Source organism: Sinohyriopsis cumingii, chromosome 12, assembly GCF_028554795.1.
Source record: "Sinohyriopsis cumingii isolate HCF-2022 chromosome 12, ASM2855479v2, whole genome shotgun sequence".
NCBI classification, from domain to species: Eukaryota; Metazoa; Mollusca; class Bivalvia; order Unionida; family Unionidae; genus Sinohyriopsis; species Sinohyriopsis cumingii.
Genome location: NC_142972.1, coordinates 66,223,542 through 66,245,844, shown reverse-complemented (window position 1 = coordinate 66,245,844; position 22,303 = coordinate 66,223,542). Strand labels below are relative to the sequence as shown.

The window sequence follows — 22,303 nt, the reverse complement described above, 5'->3', positions numbered from 1 at the left end:
AACCTTTCTCACATATCCACATTGGCTGAATCCGAGACTCGAACCCACGCAAACAGAGGTGAGATGGCAGTGATCCGTAACGGACAGCGCTTTAGACCACTCGGCCACTCGGGGACCCATTATTAATGGTATTATTATTATTAAATATAATTTGGAAATCACTGAATATATCAGTAACAGTTATTAATATAATCCGTCTATCTTTATTTAACATCCACAGAACCCAAATACCTGAGATGCTATTTCAGTATGACAAAATTGCCATGGGGATGAATGGCCCAAGGGGATGAATTCTTAAGGAATGAACTATCCGGGAACAAATTGGCTGAGAATGAGTTGTTCTTGAACACATATCATTTTCTTAAACAACTTGCCAAAAGGTGATGTCATGGATTTGACATTTATGACCAATAAACAATGACAAGATATTTTACCAACAGACAACCCATCAACAACACACAACAACTGACACCTGCCAACAATAATGAAGAAAGGTCACCAGGTTATTAACAGAATGAATAGGGTTTACTTTAAATATAAGTATACTTGGATAAATATTACAAACATAAAAAAGTCAACAACATTTCAGCTACACTGAAAAGCATATTTATTCTAAGGTATAGTTTTGATGACGGTAAATGTACATCATCAGGCTATAGTAATTGCAGGCAAATATATCCGGTTTGATTGGTTGTTGTGTGACATATCAACACATGAAGGTTATATTGTGCTTAGGCAATGGGAGTTATATACCTTGACCAAGGCTACAGTGAGGAAGACACAAAGCAAACATCGTGGTGACCAAGACTAGGGAAGTATGTGATGTCATTCATTAGTACCAAAGTTTTGATCTTTTGATAAAACAGCAAATTGTTAGAAGTAGACGAAATTGGTAAAGTGCTAGGTTACTTTATTAAAATAGTGATTGGCTGTTAAACTTAATGAGTGGACCAGAGAATTCAGTTACATGATGTACCAAGAGGGCCCCTGAACATAAAAACAGGTGTGCCAAAGAAAGAAAGTATGTGGTGTTGGCATGGTTGCACTGTCAATATAAAGTTCTGATAAAACATTCAAAAATAACACAAAAAAGCATCTGCAATCTGGCAACTCTACCTGTTATAAAAACAAGTAACATAAGATCTTTAGAAGTTATATACACAAGAACAAGAATCAAGAAAGAAAAAAAAACACAGTCTTTCTTGATCTAATAACTCTGCAAAATATATTAGTTTATTTGTCAGACCTTAGTTCTTACCAGTACTACTGATAGTAATCCTTCTTCAGCTACCATGAATTAAGGGCCTAAATTACCCAAATTGATTGGCTGGCAATATTGCTTAAAGGCACATCATGACATTTTGACTATTCAGTGTTAAAGCTGGGGAGTCAAGTTTTTTGCTCAGAGACCCACAGCAGCCAACCCAGTTAATCGAGGCAGGATTCAAACTGGCGACCCAATGATCATGAATCCAGCATACTAACTACTGATTCACTACCCAATTAACTGGTGTCATGTTACAACCCGTCTCAGACCCACAACAGCCAACCCAATTAATCGGTGAAGGATTCAATGTGGCAACCCAACGATCATGCATCCAGCATACTAACCATTGAGTTACTTCCCAATTAACAGGGAGGGAATAGTGTCGTTTTGAAATTTGTCTAAAGTAAGTGCCAAATAAGCTTACACTGGCATTTTTTAATTTTATTTTATCAAAAGGTATAATTCAGTTTGAAAACAAACTGTACAAACCTAACATTTTAGTATATTCCAATAAGATGATCATAATTTGGATAAGTCCATTCTGCAAAATTATTATGGTATATGAAGATTTTCAATGGAATCTGGCACAAAAATGCTGGACAGTTAACATAGTAATTTCCAGTTGCACGGGTTGTCCCAGTAGGTAGCAAAATTATAGCATATGTGATGTAACTGTAACAACCCTTGCTGTCCAACTTTGATGCAATACATAAATTGTTTTCCTTTACTAATATAAATGTGGTGCAGTCCTATCAAGACAGTAGCATTTCAAAGTAATTACTTTGCAAATTGACTGTACAGCTGATGTTATTCAGGTGTCAAGTTTATTACCTAAAAGCGATGTTCATATACCGCCATGTCGGCCAATTCTGCGCGTCGGGTAATTCTGCGCAAAGATACGTCATTTATGTAAACATTTGATCATGTGCTATTTTCGGTCAAAAATCCATTTTGCATCCAGAAAGAACAATCGTACATTAATCGTCTGCTACCCAACGTGCCTACTTGCCCCTAGAACATAAATTCTCAACAAATTCCCCGGCGTATAGTCTGTTTCTAAATTCTGTACTGTAATTCCCTTTACCCTCATTTGCGCTTCAGAGACCCCCACATTTTTAATTTGACCCCAGTTTTAATACCAAATTTCGTTTTTTACTCAGTCTGACTCCCAGTTTTGACACCAAGGAGATTTTTGACTCTTAGTCTTGCACCCCTAGATGATGCACTGTCTGTAGTAATTTTTCCCCATCAACAAGACGTTGTAAACACATTACATCCTATTCATTGTTGTTTCTCGTTCACGTAATAGCTTATTTTTCATAAAATGTTGAACTTTATTAACTTTTTTACAAGATCGGTTTAGTTTGTTTAATATATCTTGAAATTTATTGGCATTTTTACGTTGAATTTTGTCAAACTAGCTATAAACCTGACCTAATTACTCCACTGAACTGCTGACAGAATCAGTCCAAAGTAATATATTTAATTTATATAGCCCGATGGATAAACATTACATCTTTTCAAAGCCATCGGCAGAATAGGCCGACATATCGCGAGTCATGAAACAGGGGGGTGGTATCCCTTGTGTCCAAAATTAATATTATTTGGAACAGAATATTCTGATGACAATTGCATCTTTTCAAATGGTAAGCATTGCTGTATTTTATTTTTGTCAATCGCTCGAATTCGGTCTGTGTTTTGCTTCAATATTGGAAACGAAAACCTTAGGTGCGCAGAAATGTCCGACAGCAGTGTACATAAATAAGGAAGAAAAACGTGGGTATTGGATTATTTACTACCACCAATAATTGGCTTCCTATTGGTCTTTTCAATACGTTTACACGATTTTCTCTTCCCTACACACCACCACCAACTCCGAGTGTACTGTATCTGTACCTGCGTGATACTCTAAATCCCCTTGAAAAAGTATTATATGGAGAGTGTAGTCGACAGTACATGGAGTGAACATATTGTTTCCTTTTTTAATAAAATAATTAGTATACAGTAAAGACGAAACATTCGTGGCTAGAGGCCAGTTATTACGATATTTTAAAAGATATCACTCCAAATGCGTTGTTAATAGTTATAACTGCTCAGTACTTTATATATATATATATATATATATATATATATATATATATATATATATATATATATATGCATATATGCATGTGGGAAGTAACTCATATATATATATATAATTCAATTTAACTCAATACATTAGAAATCGTAATTAAACATGAAAAAGGCAATCACTTGAGTAGTAGATGCGTGTTTGTAGGAGATTTGAGATCTAGAAACGAGTATGTATGTTTATTTTATTGAAATTTGGGATAATAGTGGAGATAAAGATGACGTTGGTTGCGGACAGATTCCAATCTGCTCACCAAATTGTATCTGCCCACAACGTGAGTATGAGGATAACGGTTCTGCCTATAACCCACCTAAAATAGTATATATATATATATATATATATATATATATATATATATATATATATATATATATATATATATATGTGTGTGTGTGTGTGTGTGTGTGTGTGTGTGTGTGTGTCCTGTAAAAGCGAAATGTCGTTTGCATTGCATGCACGCTATGATATGTGTACATAAAATACAATATTCCTCATTTGTTGCATGTTATCGTTGTTCCAGTACAGTAATAACGTTTATATTGCACTTCATTTGCTTGCCCTGTAGTAATAGTAATAATAATTATAACAATAATGACAAGAAGACGGTAAAGAAGAATATACATAATAATAGATATTTGTTTTAGAAAAGGATGCACACATATTGGAACTGCAACATAATTTGACAAAACTCAACTCGCAGTACCTAATCGCAGAAACTGCCAGCAGTAATGCTCAGGCCATCACGCTCATGCTGCAGAAACAGATCGTCGATCTAAAGGGAAACGTGTCTATCCTTACAAATGAGTTAGACACGAAAAATAAAATCATAGCCAGTCTGCAGCTCCAGCTTCAGAATGCCAAGAATAACTAGGAACTCCCTGTGTCTGTCGGAAGGTAAGATTTTAACTGGCAACGAAAAAACAGGAATGAAGGTTCAGGGTAACTTTGAAGGCCTGCCGAAGTTTATCAGAAGAAAAAGTTCTGATTCCAAAGACGTATCTTTGGATCAAGGTATCTGTCATAAGATAAAGTTCTGTAACTGCAAGGAAATCTCTGTGACACTCAATGTCTGCCGTTGTATGCCATAATGTAGTGTACTGACTGCCAAGGAAATTTCAGATAAGGTTCGGGTTAACGCTCAAGGTCTACAACAATTTTGTATAAAGGAAAGTTACAACTTAAAGTTAAAGTAAAGCTCAGTTCAGTAGACTATAGGTAACGCTCAAGGTCATAGCCTGTCTGCCGGAAGGTCAAGTTTTGACTATAATAAAAAAAAAATCGAATAGGAGAGTTGAAGGTTGCATTTCTCTAGTTGTCGAAAAAGGATAATAAAAATTAAAAGAATTATTCAGAGGACTGTTTCACAAATGTCCAAACATTCTATAGAAAGCAGTGATATTTCCATCAAACAAAAAATATATGATGTTTCATGGTTATTATGTGGAGTTTTAAAAATGGTCAAATCTTGAAAAAGCTTTGTAGAACACATTCTTAATATTCACATCACGAACGACGATTGTCAATTTTATTATTCTAATTATCTTCACATATCTGAACTTTATCTTGGAAAGCGTATATATATATATATATATATATATATATATATATATATATATATATATATATATATATATATATATGAAATAAAATATGTACATAAGAAGCCACGGTGATTACTATACAGTTCGTACAGTTCGTATGCATTGTCTAAACGGCTGTGATTTCTTTAAACACTTCTAGCCATTGCTGCCATGATGAGGTCACAAGACACTGCTGAAAAGTTCAAGTTCTTCCGATCGGTCTTTACGGCGTTTAATGTACTATTATTGTTGTATTATATTCATATCGAGATAGCGATTTTGTCGTTTGTGCATCTTTTAATCTTGCCTGTAATAAATTTCAGTGATCCTTCAGTACTTAAAATGCTGGAAGAACCCAATTGCGAATAAAAACTTTAAGAAACTCGGGAAAATAAAATAAGTTTTACATTTGTCCACAGACATCCATGTAAAATATGAGTGAAACAAAATAAAGGTCATACAATTCTAGACTTGAGGAGTCTCTTCCTTTACTAACCCTGGTCGTCTGATGTCGAAACATTAATAGTAGCAGTCAGTTGTATTGGCTCTAATCCATAATTGTTTTCCAGTTGTAACGCCTCCCGTGGGATGGAGAGCGGTTATATTCAAGATAGCGCCATCACTGCAAGCGATATCCACCAGGGTTACACGGCGTCTGCCGCGAGACTAAACAACAAATCCGGCTGGTATACATCAGAAAAATTGCAGTCTCAAGACTGGTTGCAGATTGATCTAGGTCTGCCTGAATATGTCACAATAGTTGCCACCCAGGTGATAATAGATATTTCAAGAATAAATATGTAGACACCTTTCTTAGAAAGCATGATGATTTCATCTCCTGAAAACATAAAAGTAATTTTAGATATATGAAATTTAAAATGCTAATTAATTTGTGTGAACACACGAACCGCGACTGGAAGACGCAGTAACCAGACGCCTGCAGGAAAACGTCGTCCATTGAAGTGAATTAATCATAGTCTCTCCCTACCCAGATTGTATCTTGCGTCCAGGATTTGCAGATATTAATCTTGTGGCAATAAAAACGGCCAAACCTGCTACCAATTACGGTGTCTTTATATCAAGTGGATAGGCTTTGTTCTCATCCTCGGAAAATTATTGACATCGTCAATGCTATAACGATACTATATAATGTCAAAGCGATGCGAGACTTGTATGCATTAAATTGTATTCTTCAACATTATTCGTGACTTGTATTTTCCCCCTTTCTCCCCCTTATAATGTAATTTGACATGCTTTGTAATAATGGTCCCTTTTATTCAGTCTTTTTTTTTTTTTTTATTCACACTTCCAAGCATTAAAAATTAAGGGCACATCGTTTACATTTTACCTAGTTTTATTCCCCAAGTACTGATTTGGCTTTCCATTGTATACCGAAAGCTTCCGATGTGGACCGGTTGACGCAAGCTATTCTAATCCTTATCTCCGTCCCGCTGTGGTTCAAATTTAGGACTGTCTTGCGCATCTACAAAACACCCCAGTGTAATAGCATATTTAATCGCTAGCGAGTACAGAAATGAAACATAGACCAGACGGGATGATCCTGCATGGCACAAGCGGTAATTCATGACGACATGAGCTGCGAGGGCTTGGTGTTCAGTCCAAAGAACTTGAGATCGATTAGGTGCCAGATCGTATATTACAAACGGATCAGCTAAGGTCGTTTTGTGTGACGTGTTCTTGAACGAAGTACTACTTCATTCTGATTACTTTAGCACTGAACGACCTGCATTACGTCTCTATGGTCATAAACTTAGTAACAGAAAGAAGAAAAACCAACAAGTTTTGTACAATTTAATGAATTAAATTATCAAAGTTATCAAATGAAATTGATAGAGAAACTTACAGGATTATGAACAGAATTCAGAATAATCCTAAGCCCAAACAAACAATGTTCTGAATGAATTTCAGATCCTCGAATGCGCTGGTCTGCCAAAAGTCATGATGTATTAAAATGGCACTGTCCAGAACTACTCTGAATAATTCGCCATAGTCCCAGAATATTATTTTGCCCAATAAACACTTCTTAGCTCGAATGAATAATCTAAACAAATGTTTCATCTAAGATAACAACCAAACACAGTGTAACATAGTCTGCAGACTTGATGTTAAATCAAGACCACGATAAATAAGAATAAGAAAATTGTCAAGCCTTAGCTATTTATACAAATGCATAAGAACTAAATACGCATTTCGCGCCTACTCCTACGTGACAAATTGCAAATATACATCGTAAAAGAACCCATGTGACCTAACCCATCCAATGGGAAATAACTTAAATCGTGTAAGAACCCACCGACCTGTCCAACTGGAAACAACCCCAAACTTGTCATCATGTTTAGTACTACTATTATTATTAGCAACCCCATTCACCTTCGTAAGCATCAATTTAAATATTCCATTTTAATATTGCACTCTTAATATTTTAAACTCTTAATGTCTTTAAATAGAACATGCGCACATACACGAAATTTAGCTAACGATAATCACTACTATTTATAGCTATGAATGAAAATTACAAACATTATAGATATACATAACACCTTGTTGTGTTATTGTGCCTTGGAAAATCAAACACCATTTTACTCACATTCCTGATTTGAATGGATAGAGATTTTCCCGGGCAATATCCGGACTCGGGGACTATTTTGACTTTTTCCTGAGAGCGCTTTGAATATTAAGTACTGTGTGTGGGTATGTATGTGTGTGTGAGTGTGTGTAAGAGATTTTGATTTTTAACGAAGCTTTGACAATTTTTCGGTCATATCGTTAAGATGTCTGCGTTGTCGCAGTTTATAGTGATGTCTAGCACTGGGGCATGATGCCGCAGACATGTCCCACCCAGTCACATTAACCTGAAACCATGCCGACCAGTCCTAACACTAACCTCATAATGCTGAGCGACAAGCCAAACAACTGCTAGCACCATTTTTATAAGTCTTTGCTATGACTCAGCCGGGATTCGAACGCCTGACCTCCCGCATCCGAGGGGGGGTGGGGGGGCGCTCTTACCAGCTAGGACACCGAAGTGGTCCTCGGTTTCTTTCAGCACATGAGCATTATTTTACAATAATCAAGATAAATATTACCTGCAGCACTTGTACCAACTAAAACGGGCAGAGATTAAAGTAAGTGTCCCACACACAAAACGTTTTGCAGTAGTCGAACTATTTTTACAGATAATATAGACAAATTTCGAATGGAAAAGGCCATTATTGTTGTTGCTGTTTCTTTGTCTAAATCCATATTCTCATTATATGTTACGACTTGAAGACTATATCATTATTCATTATTTTTTGTCTATCTTGATGAGAGTGACTTATTTTTCTGACTTTTTCATACTTGGATCATTGCGCAATCTGTCTGCAATAACCGATTCGGACGCTACGTATTGCCAATACCTTAGTCATTTCAATCGCTGTTCTTAACCGTTAATTCCTCTTAAGCGTCATTCAACGTTTATTCTATGTAGTAAAATCTATATTTACATTCCATCTGAAGGTGAGGAACTTTTCAATACTATTTGAAAGTTAAGTCAGTATTCACAATGCGCCATTTTGACTTCGATCCTCATCTTATGTTCAGGAATGTGAAACAATTAATCCTTTTTTATTCAACGTTGTTGGATAGGAAAATCCTGCCTTGGCATATCAGAACACGAGGCTATGTTAAGAATTGGTCGCAAAATTCTGACCCTATAACTGTACTTTTGCTATCCAACACCGACGTGTTGGAACGAGTATATCAATCTTGAGCGGACTAGAATAAGTTGAGAGATATTACGCAAAATGTATAGCATATACTCACGCACGCGCAAATAGAACCACGTATACTTCTTTCACATCGTATACCCATCTATGTACTTATTCATCCATCTATCCATCCAGCCACGAACCAGTCCATCAATTTATCAAAATGCACATGTCTCTCTATATCTGCTCTAAAGGTTTTTAATGCTTATCTAATTCATATGTTTATTTTGTTTTCGTCTTGTCGCTTTTCTTTAGTATGATTCTGCATAAAAAGGTTCGCTTTCCAGCTGATAAGACGATATGTTCAACATGTATTGTGATGACACAGAAATAAATAGTAATATTTGCAAAATAAGATATAAGTATACGACATCTTCATAATTTATTGCCGATCGCGTTGAAAGTATCTCGTGTACTCGATCCGCCAGTACCCAGAGCACTTGAGAAACGGTGTATTATTTCGGTTTGACACCAGCTTTGACGAAATAGTATTTCTTGTCTACTCAGGTTGGTATTGTTTGTATGTAATCGGGCCATTTCGCACGCGATGATGCTAGTTTTGTTTCTTTTCTTATTGTTTTCTTTATTCGGTGGGGGTGTGGGTGTTTACTGTCAGGAGCAAAAGTAATTAGAACACGTCCAATCTCGATTTGACTTAACATTTCCCTCGAACCCCACTTTTTAAGGAATTTATTTATCTCTCCTCAGTTAAAAGAACATTTCATACAAACGTAAGTAAAATCATCATCAATGTATAAGTTGCATTAATTAGGCTATACCTTTCATCAATTTCTTCGACGCTAGTAAAATATATGGTGTCATTTGCTGTCACAATACTTAAGTATAATTTAAACAAGAACCATCAATTTGAATATTGCATTTCTAAGATTATTAGTTTCCATTAAAACTTATGCATCCCATGCCGATCATAAGGCACACCATGATCAGCATAAAGTATATGTGCAGGTTAAACATAGTGATACATCTAATATTCACAAAATCTGAATAATAAGATTTTCGTATATGAATGATGGTCAAATTGCGCATCCGTTTGCTGGTTACAAATTACATCCGCCGTATCCATTTTATAAAGATTATAAAGAACAATGGAAAGTCATTTGTTCTCTACACATCCGACAGTTCTAGACTTTAGCGATTAAATTATAGGAATCCCTGCCAAACCAAGTAAACTTGTTTTTCTTTTTAACAAATCAAAAGTATTTACCACCCATCTCGATTTATTCATTCAAGGACATGTATATCCTATTCATTACAGGGTGCACCGTGTTGCGAAGTGATGGTTACGAACTACACATTACAGTACTCCCTGGACAACATTGCTTGGAAAGATTATGAAGAACATTGTCATATTAAGGTAACTTTGATTAAAATTACCAATTACGACAACCGAAAAGTGGGTTGTTTTGTCCGTCTGCTGCGTCCATTCCCGCTTTGGTTTTCGTGCCATAAATGTGTCAAGGACACTTGGATCAAGCTAGCTTGGTAAACAGAATTTTTAAGAAGACAAAAAGTATCGAGAACGATTTGGAGATTTTGGTGTCATATTTTATTCATAATTTGCTTTCTGCATGACACTATATGGTTAATATTGACGTTAGAACCGACGAAGACACTCACAGTTTGTCAAAGCTGATCTGTGATTCTGGTTACATATAAATTCGAAGTAATTGACATGGTTGAGCTAAGATTCGGTTTATTTATATTGAACAAGTTTATTATAATTTTGTAATTTATTGTTAAAGTCTGACGAAGAAGCATCATTAACGCTTACTAGATAACAATTTAAATAAACTTGGAACAATTTACAGAATCGAAAACAACAGTATCGCTGATTATACAGGCATGGCAAACTTAATGGGATTAAATGTCCATATATCACAGCTTTATAATCAGTTTATCGAGAGAATCTGTACCACCCGGAAGTTTGTTCGCTCGTTCTATTCACGAATCGTGAGTTTGAAGAGCTCCCAATAAGGGGGAGATAACAGACCTTTTAAGGAACGGGCTCGATCAAAACCATTACACACACAAAAAAATGATAGAATGTATGACAGGGAAGTATCTTATAGATCAATACGATACCTTTAAATTCAATTTTTGTCGTTATCATCTTTATATTCTTTATTTAAGACAGTTAGGACGCAATATTGTTTATGCAAGAAAATAATATTTGTACGTGGTTTTCTCCTTTTAACAAACTTAAGATTAGCTATTGGTCACAACGAAATACAAACAACGTAGCGATATTTATATGCTTCTTCAGAATAAACTTCATTAAAAGCGAGATTTAAAGAAACAAAAAGTTAATACAAATGTGATTAGATAATAACTACCAATCAAAGATAATAGCGAGAAGTATTGAAATCATTGAAGCAAACTTTTATAAATATTCTTTTCAGTATTTTCCGGGCAACAGCGACCAGTCATCCGTGGTTGCCCATACCCTAAGCGACCCAATCTTGAACAGATTCATTCGCTTTGTCGTCAACGATTTTAAAAAGGACGGATCATCCAATTACGTGGGAATGCGTGTGGAGCTGTATGGATGTTCTTTTTAGAAGCAGTCGCATTTCCGTCATTTTCGTGTAAAGAATTAGAGTAAATAAATAACAAATTTGTTGAGTTTCTTTCCTTTCTCAAAATCAACAACTATTACACAGAAAAATATCATTGGTATCATAACAATACAACTAATGGAACCAGTATTATATGGGCCTGATGCATGCGACAGTTATTAATATTGTTGTTGCATGTGATTTGGGGTGAAAATACGGGGATGAGATTCTGTTAAAGCTCTGAGGCAAAACCTTCTGCACCAATTACTTTCCCTTTGTGCACTCACCAGTCTAGCGCGAGTGTATTTCCGTACGCGACAAGCACAAGTCCGCGTAACGATATCCGTCGAAGGGTGGTGGTCGGAGGGGGGGCTCGTGCGAGACCGCCTTCATGGGCGCCTAAGCTTAGCCAACTAGAGGTCGTTAAGGGCATCCGACAATGCCCCTGAGTGCATCCGCATCCAGCTTACTTGATTTTATGCAAATAAATTACCTGTTTTGGTTCTGCTCTGCTGATAGCTATTAGATCTTATCCCACTTTATTTATTTGTTCACGTCGTCTGTTCGGAGGGTTTGTTATAATTCTTCTATTAATAACGTCACCTGTGAAGTACAACTCCTCGACCTTGTGCACACGTATTTCCAACCAAGTATGTTTCTTCACTGGTACATGTACCATGCAATTATATAAAAAAAAAAAGTTATCTTCCTGGAGTATATTCAAACTTCTGGTGATTGTGTGCACGCTTTTACGTTTACCTGAAACTACATGGATTATATCTTTTCATGGTGTTGCCAACGATCTTTCTCGTTTTTGCCCAGTAATTGTAACGCAGACAAGTGAGCCTTCGGTGAATATCAGTATGGTTTTTTGTTTGCAGATCTACTTCATTTTCATTGTTCGATATAATTGACGGGTAATTTTATAACGGTGAATATGTCGGTGAATCCCACTTCATTATCGTAGAAGTTGTGTCTGGATGTTTTTACTGCGACAGCGTAGTCAACGATTTGGCGTTTCCAAGTGCAAATGCAAAGATTCCAAGCTGGCCTCGACTGGGTATTAGTGTGGTCATAATTTCTATTTGGACCTCGGCAAATCAAACGAAATTGTAGGTGATTGATTATTAACACCGCTTTCACGCTGATATTCGTCAACAAGATACACACAAAAAAGCATCTATGATGACACTCTCTCCCAGCTGGTCCAACATACCGTCTTGTGATTCGGCTCTAACCCCATGATCGCCTAAAACGATTCTGGACGTGTCGAGTCCGCCATGCGCACAAGATTAGTGGTCTTTACTATAGGATTACATTATCATGGTTGGGTATTTATCGATGTGTACATTTTACCTAAACACTCACAAAGTAAATAAAGTCTGAAGGATTTTATGTTAATTTTGTGAATCATTAGGTAAAATATACACATGATAAATACCCAACCATGATCATTTAATCCTTACAATACAAAATGCGTTCTTTCTTCGTCAAATCAACTTATTCTATCAACAATGCATTCCAATTTAAGTAGTGCGTACTTTCCTTTCATTCGCCGCTTCACATCGCCCCATAATACATAACCTATACAGAATCACACGAACATATTGACTATTGTCACAGTTACGTTTATTCAGAAACTTCATACTTTACATCTTAGGCAATGGTTACCTACGGTTTCAACCTATTTAATTCATTTACAACATTCTTGTTCAGTTTTAGTCAGTCCCATCTGCTACGTCAGATGACCATGACCTTACATAATAACAGCTGATACGAAATGACCTAGTGTGCTAGATTTAAATTTCCAATCAAACCTAAAATCATAATGGATTTTATCAATGAACAACGTGGAAATATGAACTAGATGATACTATCCCTAACATAAAGGTAAGAATTAAATAAATTGTATACAGCAATAACATTTTATATCATTCTCAACAGCGTTTATTCCTGTGAAGACCCATTCAGTGATATAATGTCAAAAGACATGAACTACTGTCACAGTTAGGTTTATTCGGCAACTTGATACTTTACATCTTAGACAATGGCTACCCGTGGTGTCAGCAAATTTATTTGCATATAAAAAACTAAAATTCTTTCTATTAATTATAGTATGTTCTATACAGGAATAACATTTGATATCATTCTCAACAGCGTTAATACTCAACAAGACCCTTTCAGTTATCTAATCTTGCAAAACCGGACATATATTTTGTTTGGTTGCATAGTTGAGAGCTGGAGTGCTGGAAGGATTTAATGACTACACATCCAAAATAATTTAAATTAGCAAAACAATCACCTTTATGTATTATTATATACATTTTGCAATGGTGTTAAGTCACATTGGTGGAGATGATAGTTTTACCATTTAAAAACTGTATTCAGTCTTTGAATAATGTTCTCATAAATATATTTTTTTTGTGTAAGTGGTCATATTCACCATGCCACCAACATCCACTCACGTTTTTCAAATAAGCAAACAAAATTAAAATAAAAATTATAAAAATTACCATTCAAAACGCCAATACCCAATTTTGTGTTTCGTTTAGTAGCCTCTGAGTATTGATTTATTTCAATAGCTTTTAAGTCATACTCAGATAATTTCTCGATCTTGGTTTATATCCCTCAGCGGCCTTAAAATTGACTGCTCAGTTCCCACGCTATTATTGTTGTTGCTGTGTATGGCTAGGGTGACTGAGGTCATGGGGTGCTGAGTGAGGGAATTTATCAATATCTGTTGTTCTGTTTCATTTTCAGCGTTAGTAGCATCTATCACATTATAATCAAATCCATTTTCATCTGCTTCAATCGCTGATAGTATTTCTTTTAACTCCTTGTCATCTGATTGTTCAAAACATTCCGCAGAAAAATGCAGTGAAAAATCACCGTAATCGGCCATTTTGCGCGACTATATAGCAGACGAACGCCAAAATTGTAAACTATGCATTTCAATCAAAGAATATTTGAAAAAGTATAAAAAGGGTATAATTTACATTTATTTCCTGAATAAAAATTTTAAAGATGAAACAATCGTTTCACAATGACGTGTCTGCAATGTTTATTTATATTGCAAACAGTATAAAAACCGAAAGTAGTCCCAGGATTTATCGATATGCAAATAATTTCAGATCAGTATTACGTGACCGTTTACATCAAGTCTTACTGCGGAAAATCGGTTTCCTTTATAAAAAAATGTATTGCAAATACCTATATTCCTTCAAACTTGCCAGTCTTGAACTAGCCTGCAACCCCAAAAAGAGTTTTCAAAGACCTGTCAGAGGATTCTCATCGAGATCAAGAATCCAAAGATTCTAAAATTTTGAAGTCACTATTGGGATATGCCTGTGAATATTTATATTATACTAACTGAATGACAAAAGTGTCAGCAAAGGTGTAAACGATAAAGAAATAATTTCCGAATCTATCAACAGCATGTCTCAAGATGCTCCATGGACAAAGCCCATCAATATTTACACATAATACACTAAATATTCCAGAGGTTAGTCCTATTCATTGTACTTTCAAATATATGCCGTCAATCGTTGCAAGTTTTAGTTACGATAGGGATTTACAAACCACAACCTTAGTATTGGATGACATATGCTCGTCGAGTTTCATATATGCGTATTATTTCGTTGCAGCATCGTCACTGTCGACAGAACCTTGCATCGTTCGAATACAACTTTCGTTCATGATAAGACCTGCGCTCATTTCAACTCCTGACTTTTTAGTTTTCACTTTTCAGTTTCATATTTGATTAGATGTAGTCTTTGATAATAGCAACCGACACGCCATAGTCTCTGATTCTCTAGTGTGCAGTGACACATCAACGAAGGGGAAATCTGTGATTTTTCTCTTTTACATGGATTTTATGTTCAATACCAATTGTTTGACGTAGACACTTGTTTTATCCATTATTACGGGTTTTGCTATATAAACAGGCTTATCTCCCTTATCCAAACCGACTATATGGGGTCTCAGCACAGATACAGTTTCCTCAAGGCCGGTATTGACAAGAAATATTCCATACGTTCTAAATTAGACACAGGCTACGTCATTATTCATATTACGTTTGTATCCAGCAATATCTTGCTTCTCGTCATTGTAGATTGTTTCGTATGTCTTCTCAAGGTTCTCAAGGTCAGTAAGTAAGGATACTTTCTATATATTATGAGGCTGAATGCATGTCTCTGATTACAATGATCTTCGCTTGGCATTTCACTATTCCCGCTGTCATCACGTGGCATCTTGCTAGGCGACTACGTTGACGTCAGCGATTTTAAGTTTTCTTGCCCGACATTATGCAATGATTTTTAACTCTTTTCTTTTTTACTCTTCGTTAAGATTTTGCCGTTCTCGCCCCAACGCGATCCTAACCCGGTTAACTTATCAAGGTTCTCCGGATATGTAGAGAGGTGTTTTTTGTAGGTCTTAGAGAGGTACTTTATGTCTCACAGAGGAGGATTTTAGTATCTTAGATAATCTGTATGTCTTGGAGAGACACCTTTTATGTCTTAGAGAGGTATTGTTATATCTTAGAGTCTTAGAGATATGTTTAGTGAAGTGTATTCTGTCTTAGGTATTAACATGTCTTATAGTGCTTGTTTGTGTATTAGAGAGGAGGCTATTTATCTCCTAAAGAGGTGTTGTAACGTCTTATAGAGTTGGTTGTATGTCTTATAGTGGCTTTTTAATGTCTTAGGTACTTTTGTCTTACGGAAAAGGTGTGTAATGTCTTAGAGACGTATTTGTGGCTTACAGATCAGGTGTTTAATGTCTTAGAGAGGTACTTTTGTCTTAGGGATGAGGTGTCTAATGTCTTAGGTCTTTATATCTTAGAGAGACGGTAAACCAGAACTAAAGCTATATCTTCTAAGCGTGAAAAAAAAAGATTCTATATGATGTAAAAATCAATTTTAACAGAATATCTGATGAATACCAAAATTTAAGTTCTCGCAACCAAAAATAAAATCTACACATTTTACATTGAATCTGAAATTATTTTGAATTACTTCTTTTATGAAGAGAAAACGATCGAAGGCAAACAGGTAACTTTTGAAAGGTCGACTTTGCTAATTATTTCGATGCTGCATACATAATGTATCAATAAATTTTAAAAAATAACTGAATGTACCTATTTCATTGTCAAAATGAAAATATATTCAAATTCGAAACCGGATACACAAATATCCAGTTTGCAAATATTGGAGAAAGGAGATTGGATTTAAACATCACTATTCCAAATATTCTGCAATCGGAGGTTCAAATGCAAACTTCGCAAATATTTTCAGCATGTAGAATCGAATTACCTATTGTAGCATATCGTCATATAAGCGACTGAAGAAAGGAGATCATAATGTTGTTTCTCCAAAACTAATGGTGTTATAGGTACGAATGTCAAATATGAATGTGATTGGATAATGGTGATTAAAACAATCCAATCTATCCAAATATTTGAATATTGGAAATATGCATTAATTATACGAATATTTTTATATTAGAGATATTTGGCTTGCGCGTCGGAGTCTAAGTTTGCGAAATTGGAGAGTCGAATGTGACATAGGAAAATATTTTTATTTTTCACATAAGAGATTCCAACGTCAAACATCCAATTACATAGAGACATCAGAGTTTGGAATGAGATTCGGGAAATATTTATATGAAAGTCGATCTTCTAAATATTTTGTATATTGAACATCTAGTGATTTAAGATTTAAAATGCAATATTTGGCGATTGTTGAAACAAATTCAATTCAAAAAGATATTGTGGCTATTGTATATTTGGGCTTCGAATGTTCGATTACTTTCCAAATTGTGGATTCGAATGTAAAATATGAAGAAATATGAATAATGAGACTGAAGATTGAAACGTCAAAGCATGATTATTTGGATATTGGAACTGCGTATGCCCGTTCAAAAATTATTTCCATTTTGGAAGTTGGAGTATCAAACATGACTATATTTGAGTATTCAAAATTGGAGATTCGATGTCATATTTTATAATAATGGATCTTTGAAAATTCGAATGTCAAATGCTAACACATTCTAAAGAACCGAGATTCGTGTAACCTATTTGGTCAGTGCAAAATAATCATACAATTTATAGGTTTATGTGTGCTATCTTGTGATATTCGTTGATACCTAGCTGTCTTAAAGTGAAATTCATTATTAGCTGCCCAAATGCTAAAAGATGAATGATTATTTTACGAAAAAAGTATTCATCAAATTTGCATGTAGACTCCGAAAGGTTGCAAACCAGATTGTCCTCAATACTTTTTGTTCACTTGTAACTTTCTTGCACAATTGTAAGCAATTCCGAAAAGTGTTATATCACGTGGCCACGTGGAGAAGCGTTCTGCGATCGGGCTTCTGTACAGCTTCTTTGTCATCCTATCAGATCTATGAACGTTGATCCTTCTGTGTGGCTTTTCAGTTTCTCCGACATACTGAAGGCTACATGTCTTACATGTAATGAGACAAATTATGTTCTGTCTTGCACGTTTTGTTTGAACCATTTATGTTCAGTTTTTCGCTAGTCACTGTACTAGAAAATGTGCTGGTCTCTATCATATGTTGACAGGTTTTGCACCTTTTATCGTCACAGAGGCCAGATTGACTAGGCTGGTCTTGATTAGTTATTGGCGTTAGCTTCGCCCTGACTATGATGTCCTTGAGGTTTTTTTGGTCTCCAGTAGGCTGCTACATGTTTGTTAGGGAGGATTAACTTTAGTGCGTCCGACGATTCCACTATTTCCATTTGATTTTGCATGTTGAGTTACGATTATTATAACAAAAGATAATCGAACAGGTTTTATTCAACGAAGCCCAATGTTTAAAGTTATTGATAGAACACAATGCATCTTTATAAACATTCACAAATGACTTTGAGATGGGTTTGTTTAAAGTAACAAATAATGATGCGTTCGATAAACAGTACAAAATACATGTACAGTACAAACTGGAATGAATGTAAGAATACATACATAAGAAAGGAAGCAAAAAGATAATATTATGGTGCTATTCAGATACATAAAAATAAACCAGAATCTTTTAAAGCAATGTTAAATAGTGTATCAGTAGACCAATTTTGGGGGTCTTAGTAGCACGTTCTATAATTTGGACTGACTTCGATGAAAAGAAAGCATGCAAGCTATAGACAAAAAGTAAAAATATGAACATAATATAGATCGTGTATGTGAAAGGACTGCATATTTGAAATTTATAAATCACCAAACGTTGACTTGAATAACCGACTAAAAAATAATATGCTTTTCGCAGTACAATAGATATATCATCTCTCTAATCAATTTCACGTGCAAAATGTATTCTAGTCTCATATAGTAAACTGCATTAACATTGGTATAGGAGAAATTATTATATTTAATCTGTATTGTTATAACGCTTGCAATGATTAAGCTTCTCCCAAATGTATTATTTTCTTTCTCTTTATTTAAAAGGCACTTTCTTGTTCAGTGCTTCCAAATATGTATATGTGTGTTCTATTTATGTTCCGTGTACCCTATTCGACTGTATGCACCAAAAATGTTTAAAGGACTGAATAAAAATAGTAATTTTTTCGGTAATGTTTCGTCTGGTTCACTGCTTTTTATTTTTACCTGCCTTTCAATGGCAAACGTACTACACGATAGCTGCATAATTATATATTCATCTAACGCTTTACATTTTTTGGTATTTGTTTGTTGTTGTAAGTATTATGAGTTTGCAAATACTAAATAATTGAATATTACGCGTGCTGTTGTTTTAGCAAAGAGGTAAAATATTGCAATATCTGAATAAAAGAGTGGGAGGGGTGGGAATTTTCGGCGGATTGTACTCGCAGAAGGCGAGCTAGCGGTAGGGTGTAATAATTTATACAGAAATTGTTGTAAATTCAGAGCTGATAGATAGCGACATTGAGTTTAATGTTAGTATTAACCTTTTATTTGAGTCGTGCATGGTGAGGGGTGGAGGGTGCTGAATTTTGAAGAATTGAAAATAAAAGCGAATGTTGGTGGGAGTAGAGTGCTTGTTATGAAAATGTTTTTAAATTGGTTTATAAAATGTGGAATAATTGTATGCATATGTATTGATATTGTTCGATAATGTACATGTAGGGTTTCAGAGTGCAGCTACTTATACGACAATGTAAAGAAACTGCATATTCTGCTGTGTCTTTTCTTTCCGGCTGATGTTCCGTCCATTTATATATTTGTCTTTTTGGACAATTTAATGTTAACAATTCTCAACATAGCATAGGTGTTGGTTGGACTCAGGGGGAAACACAAAAGCATTCAATCCGAACGTCGATCTGGACATCTTTGCAAACGAATGAATGCTTTATAGGTTAGTTCCAGTAGGTACCATTGAAGTGATTACCTCGTTGAAAATCATATAAGAATTTTATATTTTAAATTTACAGCTGTAAATGATTGGGTACCATTTTACGACTTTCCCATGGGAAAAGGAAGGCCGAGAATGTCCAAACATAAATCCACAGATTGATATCAATCTGCAAACCAACGTCACCCAATCACTTTCGTTTCCGCAATCTCAATTAATATATTTAACAAACGTGCTAATTGTACGAATACACGGCTCAGAACATTCCGAATATTGGCTTTAGTCTTAATATAAGCCGGTCCATTCTGGATAAAAGTAGTCATAGCTGTTTAATCGTTTCTCAGCCACGGAACCTTGGCGACCGGGAAACTTGTAATATAAACTTGTTCCTCCGGATAGGTAAGCAGCCCACCATCCGAAAGTGCCAACCGTCTGAATCACGTGCTCACAAAGTGCTAGGATACAAAGATAACATATGGGCTCTCTTTTTCCTTCCATATAATGAATAGTTACATTTAAATTGAAAGAGTCTATAGTAGCCTTTGCTTTTACTATTGTATCGGAGCAAACTATGAATAATATTTTGCTGTATCTAGCAATATAATATCTCATTGCGTTATTGATATATCCAGGTGGTGCAGACTCAATACCTTTTTGATGATACAGTGAGTCTACAAATATGTCCCCCATTCGCACATGTATCCCGATAATTGTCGGCCTTGATCCAGTAACATTGATGTAATTCGATTTCAAAGCTTCCAGCTCTGCTCTTGCTCTCGTGTCTATCGGTTCTATGAACTTTAGTTGTTCTAGCAAGCTGGCTTTTACATTTTGGAAATATTTCCAAGACTGAAGATATCCTCTAAGAAATATATTAACGTTCTTAGGTAGAGTAAAATATGATTCATTACAAACACGTGGCATTATCTCAGATAATACCTTAAAATTTGAGCAAGCATTTGCATCATGGGCAAGGGTCAAATTTCTGATTCTGAAATATTTTGTTATCATACATCTTTTGTGAGTCATTATTGACAAGTTATTCATCATAGCTATTCCATATATGGATGCGTATTGAAAAAGTTGGTTACCAAGTCTTCCTTCATGACAGTAGCATACGTAGTGCTGCCCAGTTATCGGAGTCTGGATTGTAACATTGGGCATGTTCCTGGTGTGATTCTGGCTTATCATAATAAACTGGTTCACATTTAGCCAAGTCATCCTTTTGAAATGAAATAAAATAAGAAACGTAATACAAAATCCTGTCGCCACCACAAGAAACCTCCTCGGAACTGCAAAGATAAGTGATATAAACAAAGTTTCAAATTATGCACACATGAACACAAAATAAAAAAGATCAAACCTACTAGAGAAGTATGTTAAATAAGATTCCTGTATGTATTGAACTGGTATATGACTTACATAAACTACTATAACTTAATAAAGTGCAAATATCCTGTTGAAAAATCATTCATGCCACTGCGTGAAAGGTGTAGAAGAGAATATCATGGAAATAAAACTAATCAACGACTGTATGTATTTACACTTTTTGAAAACACCTGCTTGCGTGGTTTAAACAATCTCTATTTACGGAAAATTAAGTCGGAATCCTTGAAAAGATGCTCATCTTGAGTTCATATGAAATACTTATCTTGCACTGAAATTCCAAGATATTGGTGTGGACTCGTTGACGAAATATGTTCATGAATCAAATACCACTAACTCAATCGATAACTCATAAAGGTGATTTTAGAGGTCGCTGACAAGCCATTTTGGCAGCAAGTTTGAATCACCTGCACATTTTTCAAGTTGCATATGTCTATCAATATTTGTTCTAAGAAACACTGAAACGAGACCAATTTTTGGCTTAAATTCTGTAATTGTTATACTTAACAGATTAAATGTACCAAGAGCGCATGCACTACCTCTAAACTTCAGCAACAAGCAACCCTCTAAAGAATTATGTTTAACAAAGTCAATGCTGAAGTCAAAAGAGAGCTATCTTGCCTTGAATCACAGGCTAATTGACAAAGTCTTTCAAATCGTCACTTTGTATCAGTGCGAATGCGCACAGTCATGCAAGAAAGCAACTAAGAAGGATTGGGAGGGTGTGAGCTCGATATGACTGCAAAATTATGAGATAAATACATTTTAGTGTAATTTTGCTTTTATAAAGATGTTTTTCTCGATATTATGTTTTGAGAATATGTAAGAGAATGAAGGAGATACACGTCCCTACCTCTGAGTTGGCCGCTTCCGGTCTCCTAATCAATATGAAAAATGTTAGAGTCTCTTGTAAGATATTGAGTAGGGTTAACACGTGCTTTATGCAAAGAAGCAGTTTCAAGACAGTATTAATCTCCGTTTAGGAATGTTCGATGCTAAGTTGAATAAATAATGTATTAACTTTCCTCATGAGAGGAGAATCCAGAAATAAAAAGTTCTCCGAAGCCCTCAAGGTTTGAAAGATCCTTTTAATCAGAATAGTTTGTACAAAAGCGCAAGACAAGTGAACCTTAAATGTTATGGCAAGCATATTCACAGCCTAGTCTGTCCAATCTTGGAATGGAGGAACCATAAATTGCACTTCACTGCGACATCATGTGTAACACCATTAAATTCATTGGACACAT

At 35.3% G+C, this 22,303-nt stretch overlaps 2 protein-coding genes across 2 annotated transcripts; one reads left to right on the top strand and one right to left on the bottom strand.

The window, feature by feature from the left end:
• The first annotated feature begins 273 nt into the window (after nt 1-273).
• Nucleotides 274-11,330, top strand: LOC149786616 (contactin-associated protein-like 2). Its single transcript, XM_089975954.1, has 4 exons — nt 274-380; nt 5,551-5,752; nt 10,028-10,126; nt 11,172-11,330. The coding sequence occupies exons 1-4, from the start codon at nt 274-276 to the stop codon at nt 11,328-11,330; spliced, it is 567 nt and encodes a 188-aa protein (XP_089832080.1).
• An 8,625-nt stretch (nt 11,331-19,955) lies between these two features.
• On the bottom strand, nt 19,956-20,891 carry LOC149786615 (galactoside 2-alpha-L-fucosyltransferase SEC1-like). Its single transcript, XM_089975953.1, has one exon. It carries the CDS (start codon nt 20,889-20,891, stop codon nt 19,956-19,958), a length of 936 nt encoding a protein of 311 aa, XP_089832079.1.
• Nucleotides 20,892-22,303: the final 1,412 nt, after the last annotated feature.

Coding starts and splice junctions, on each gene's coding strand:
- LOC149786616 (XM_089975954.1), top strand. CDS start 274: ATGGCCCAAGGGGATGAATTCTTAAGGAATGAACTATCCGGGAACAAA. Junction 381..5,550: donor CTTAAACAACTTGCCAAAAG/GTGATGTCATGG, acceptor ATTGTTTTCCAG/TTGTAACGCCTCCCGTGGGA. Junction 10,127..11,171: donor AAGAACATTGTCATATTAAG/GTAACTTTGATT, acceptor TATTCTTTTCAG/TATTTTCCGGGCAACAGCGA.
- LOC149786615 (XM_089975953.1), bottom strand. CDS start 20,891: ATGACTTGGCTAAATGTGAACCAGTTTATTATGATAAGCCAGAATCAC.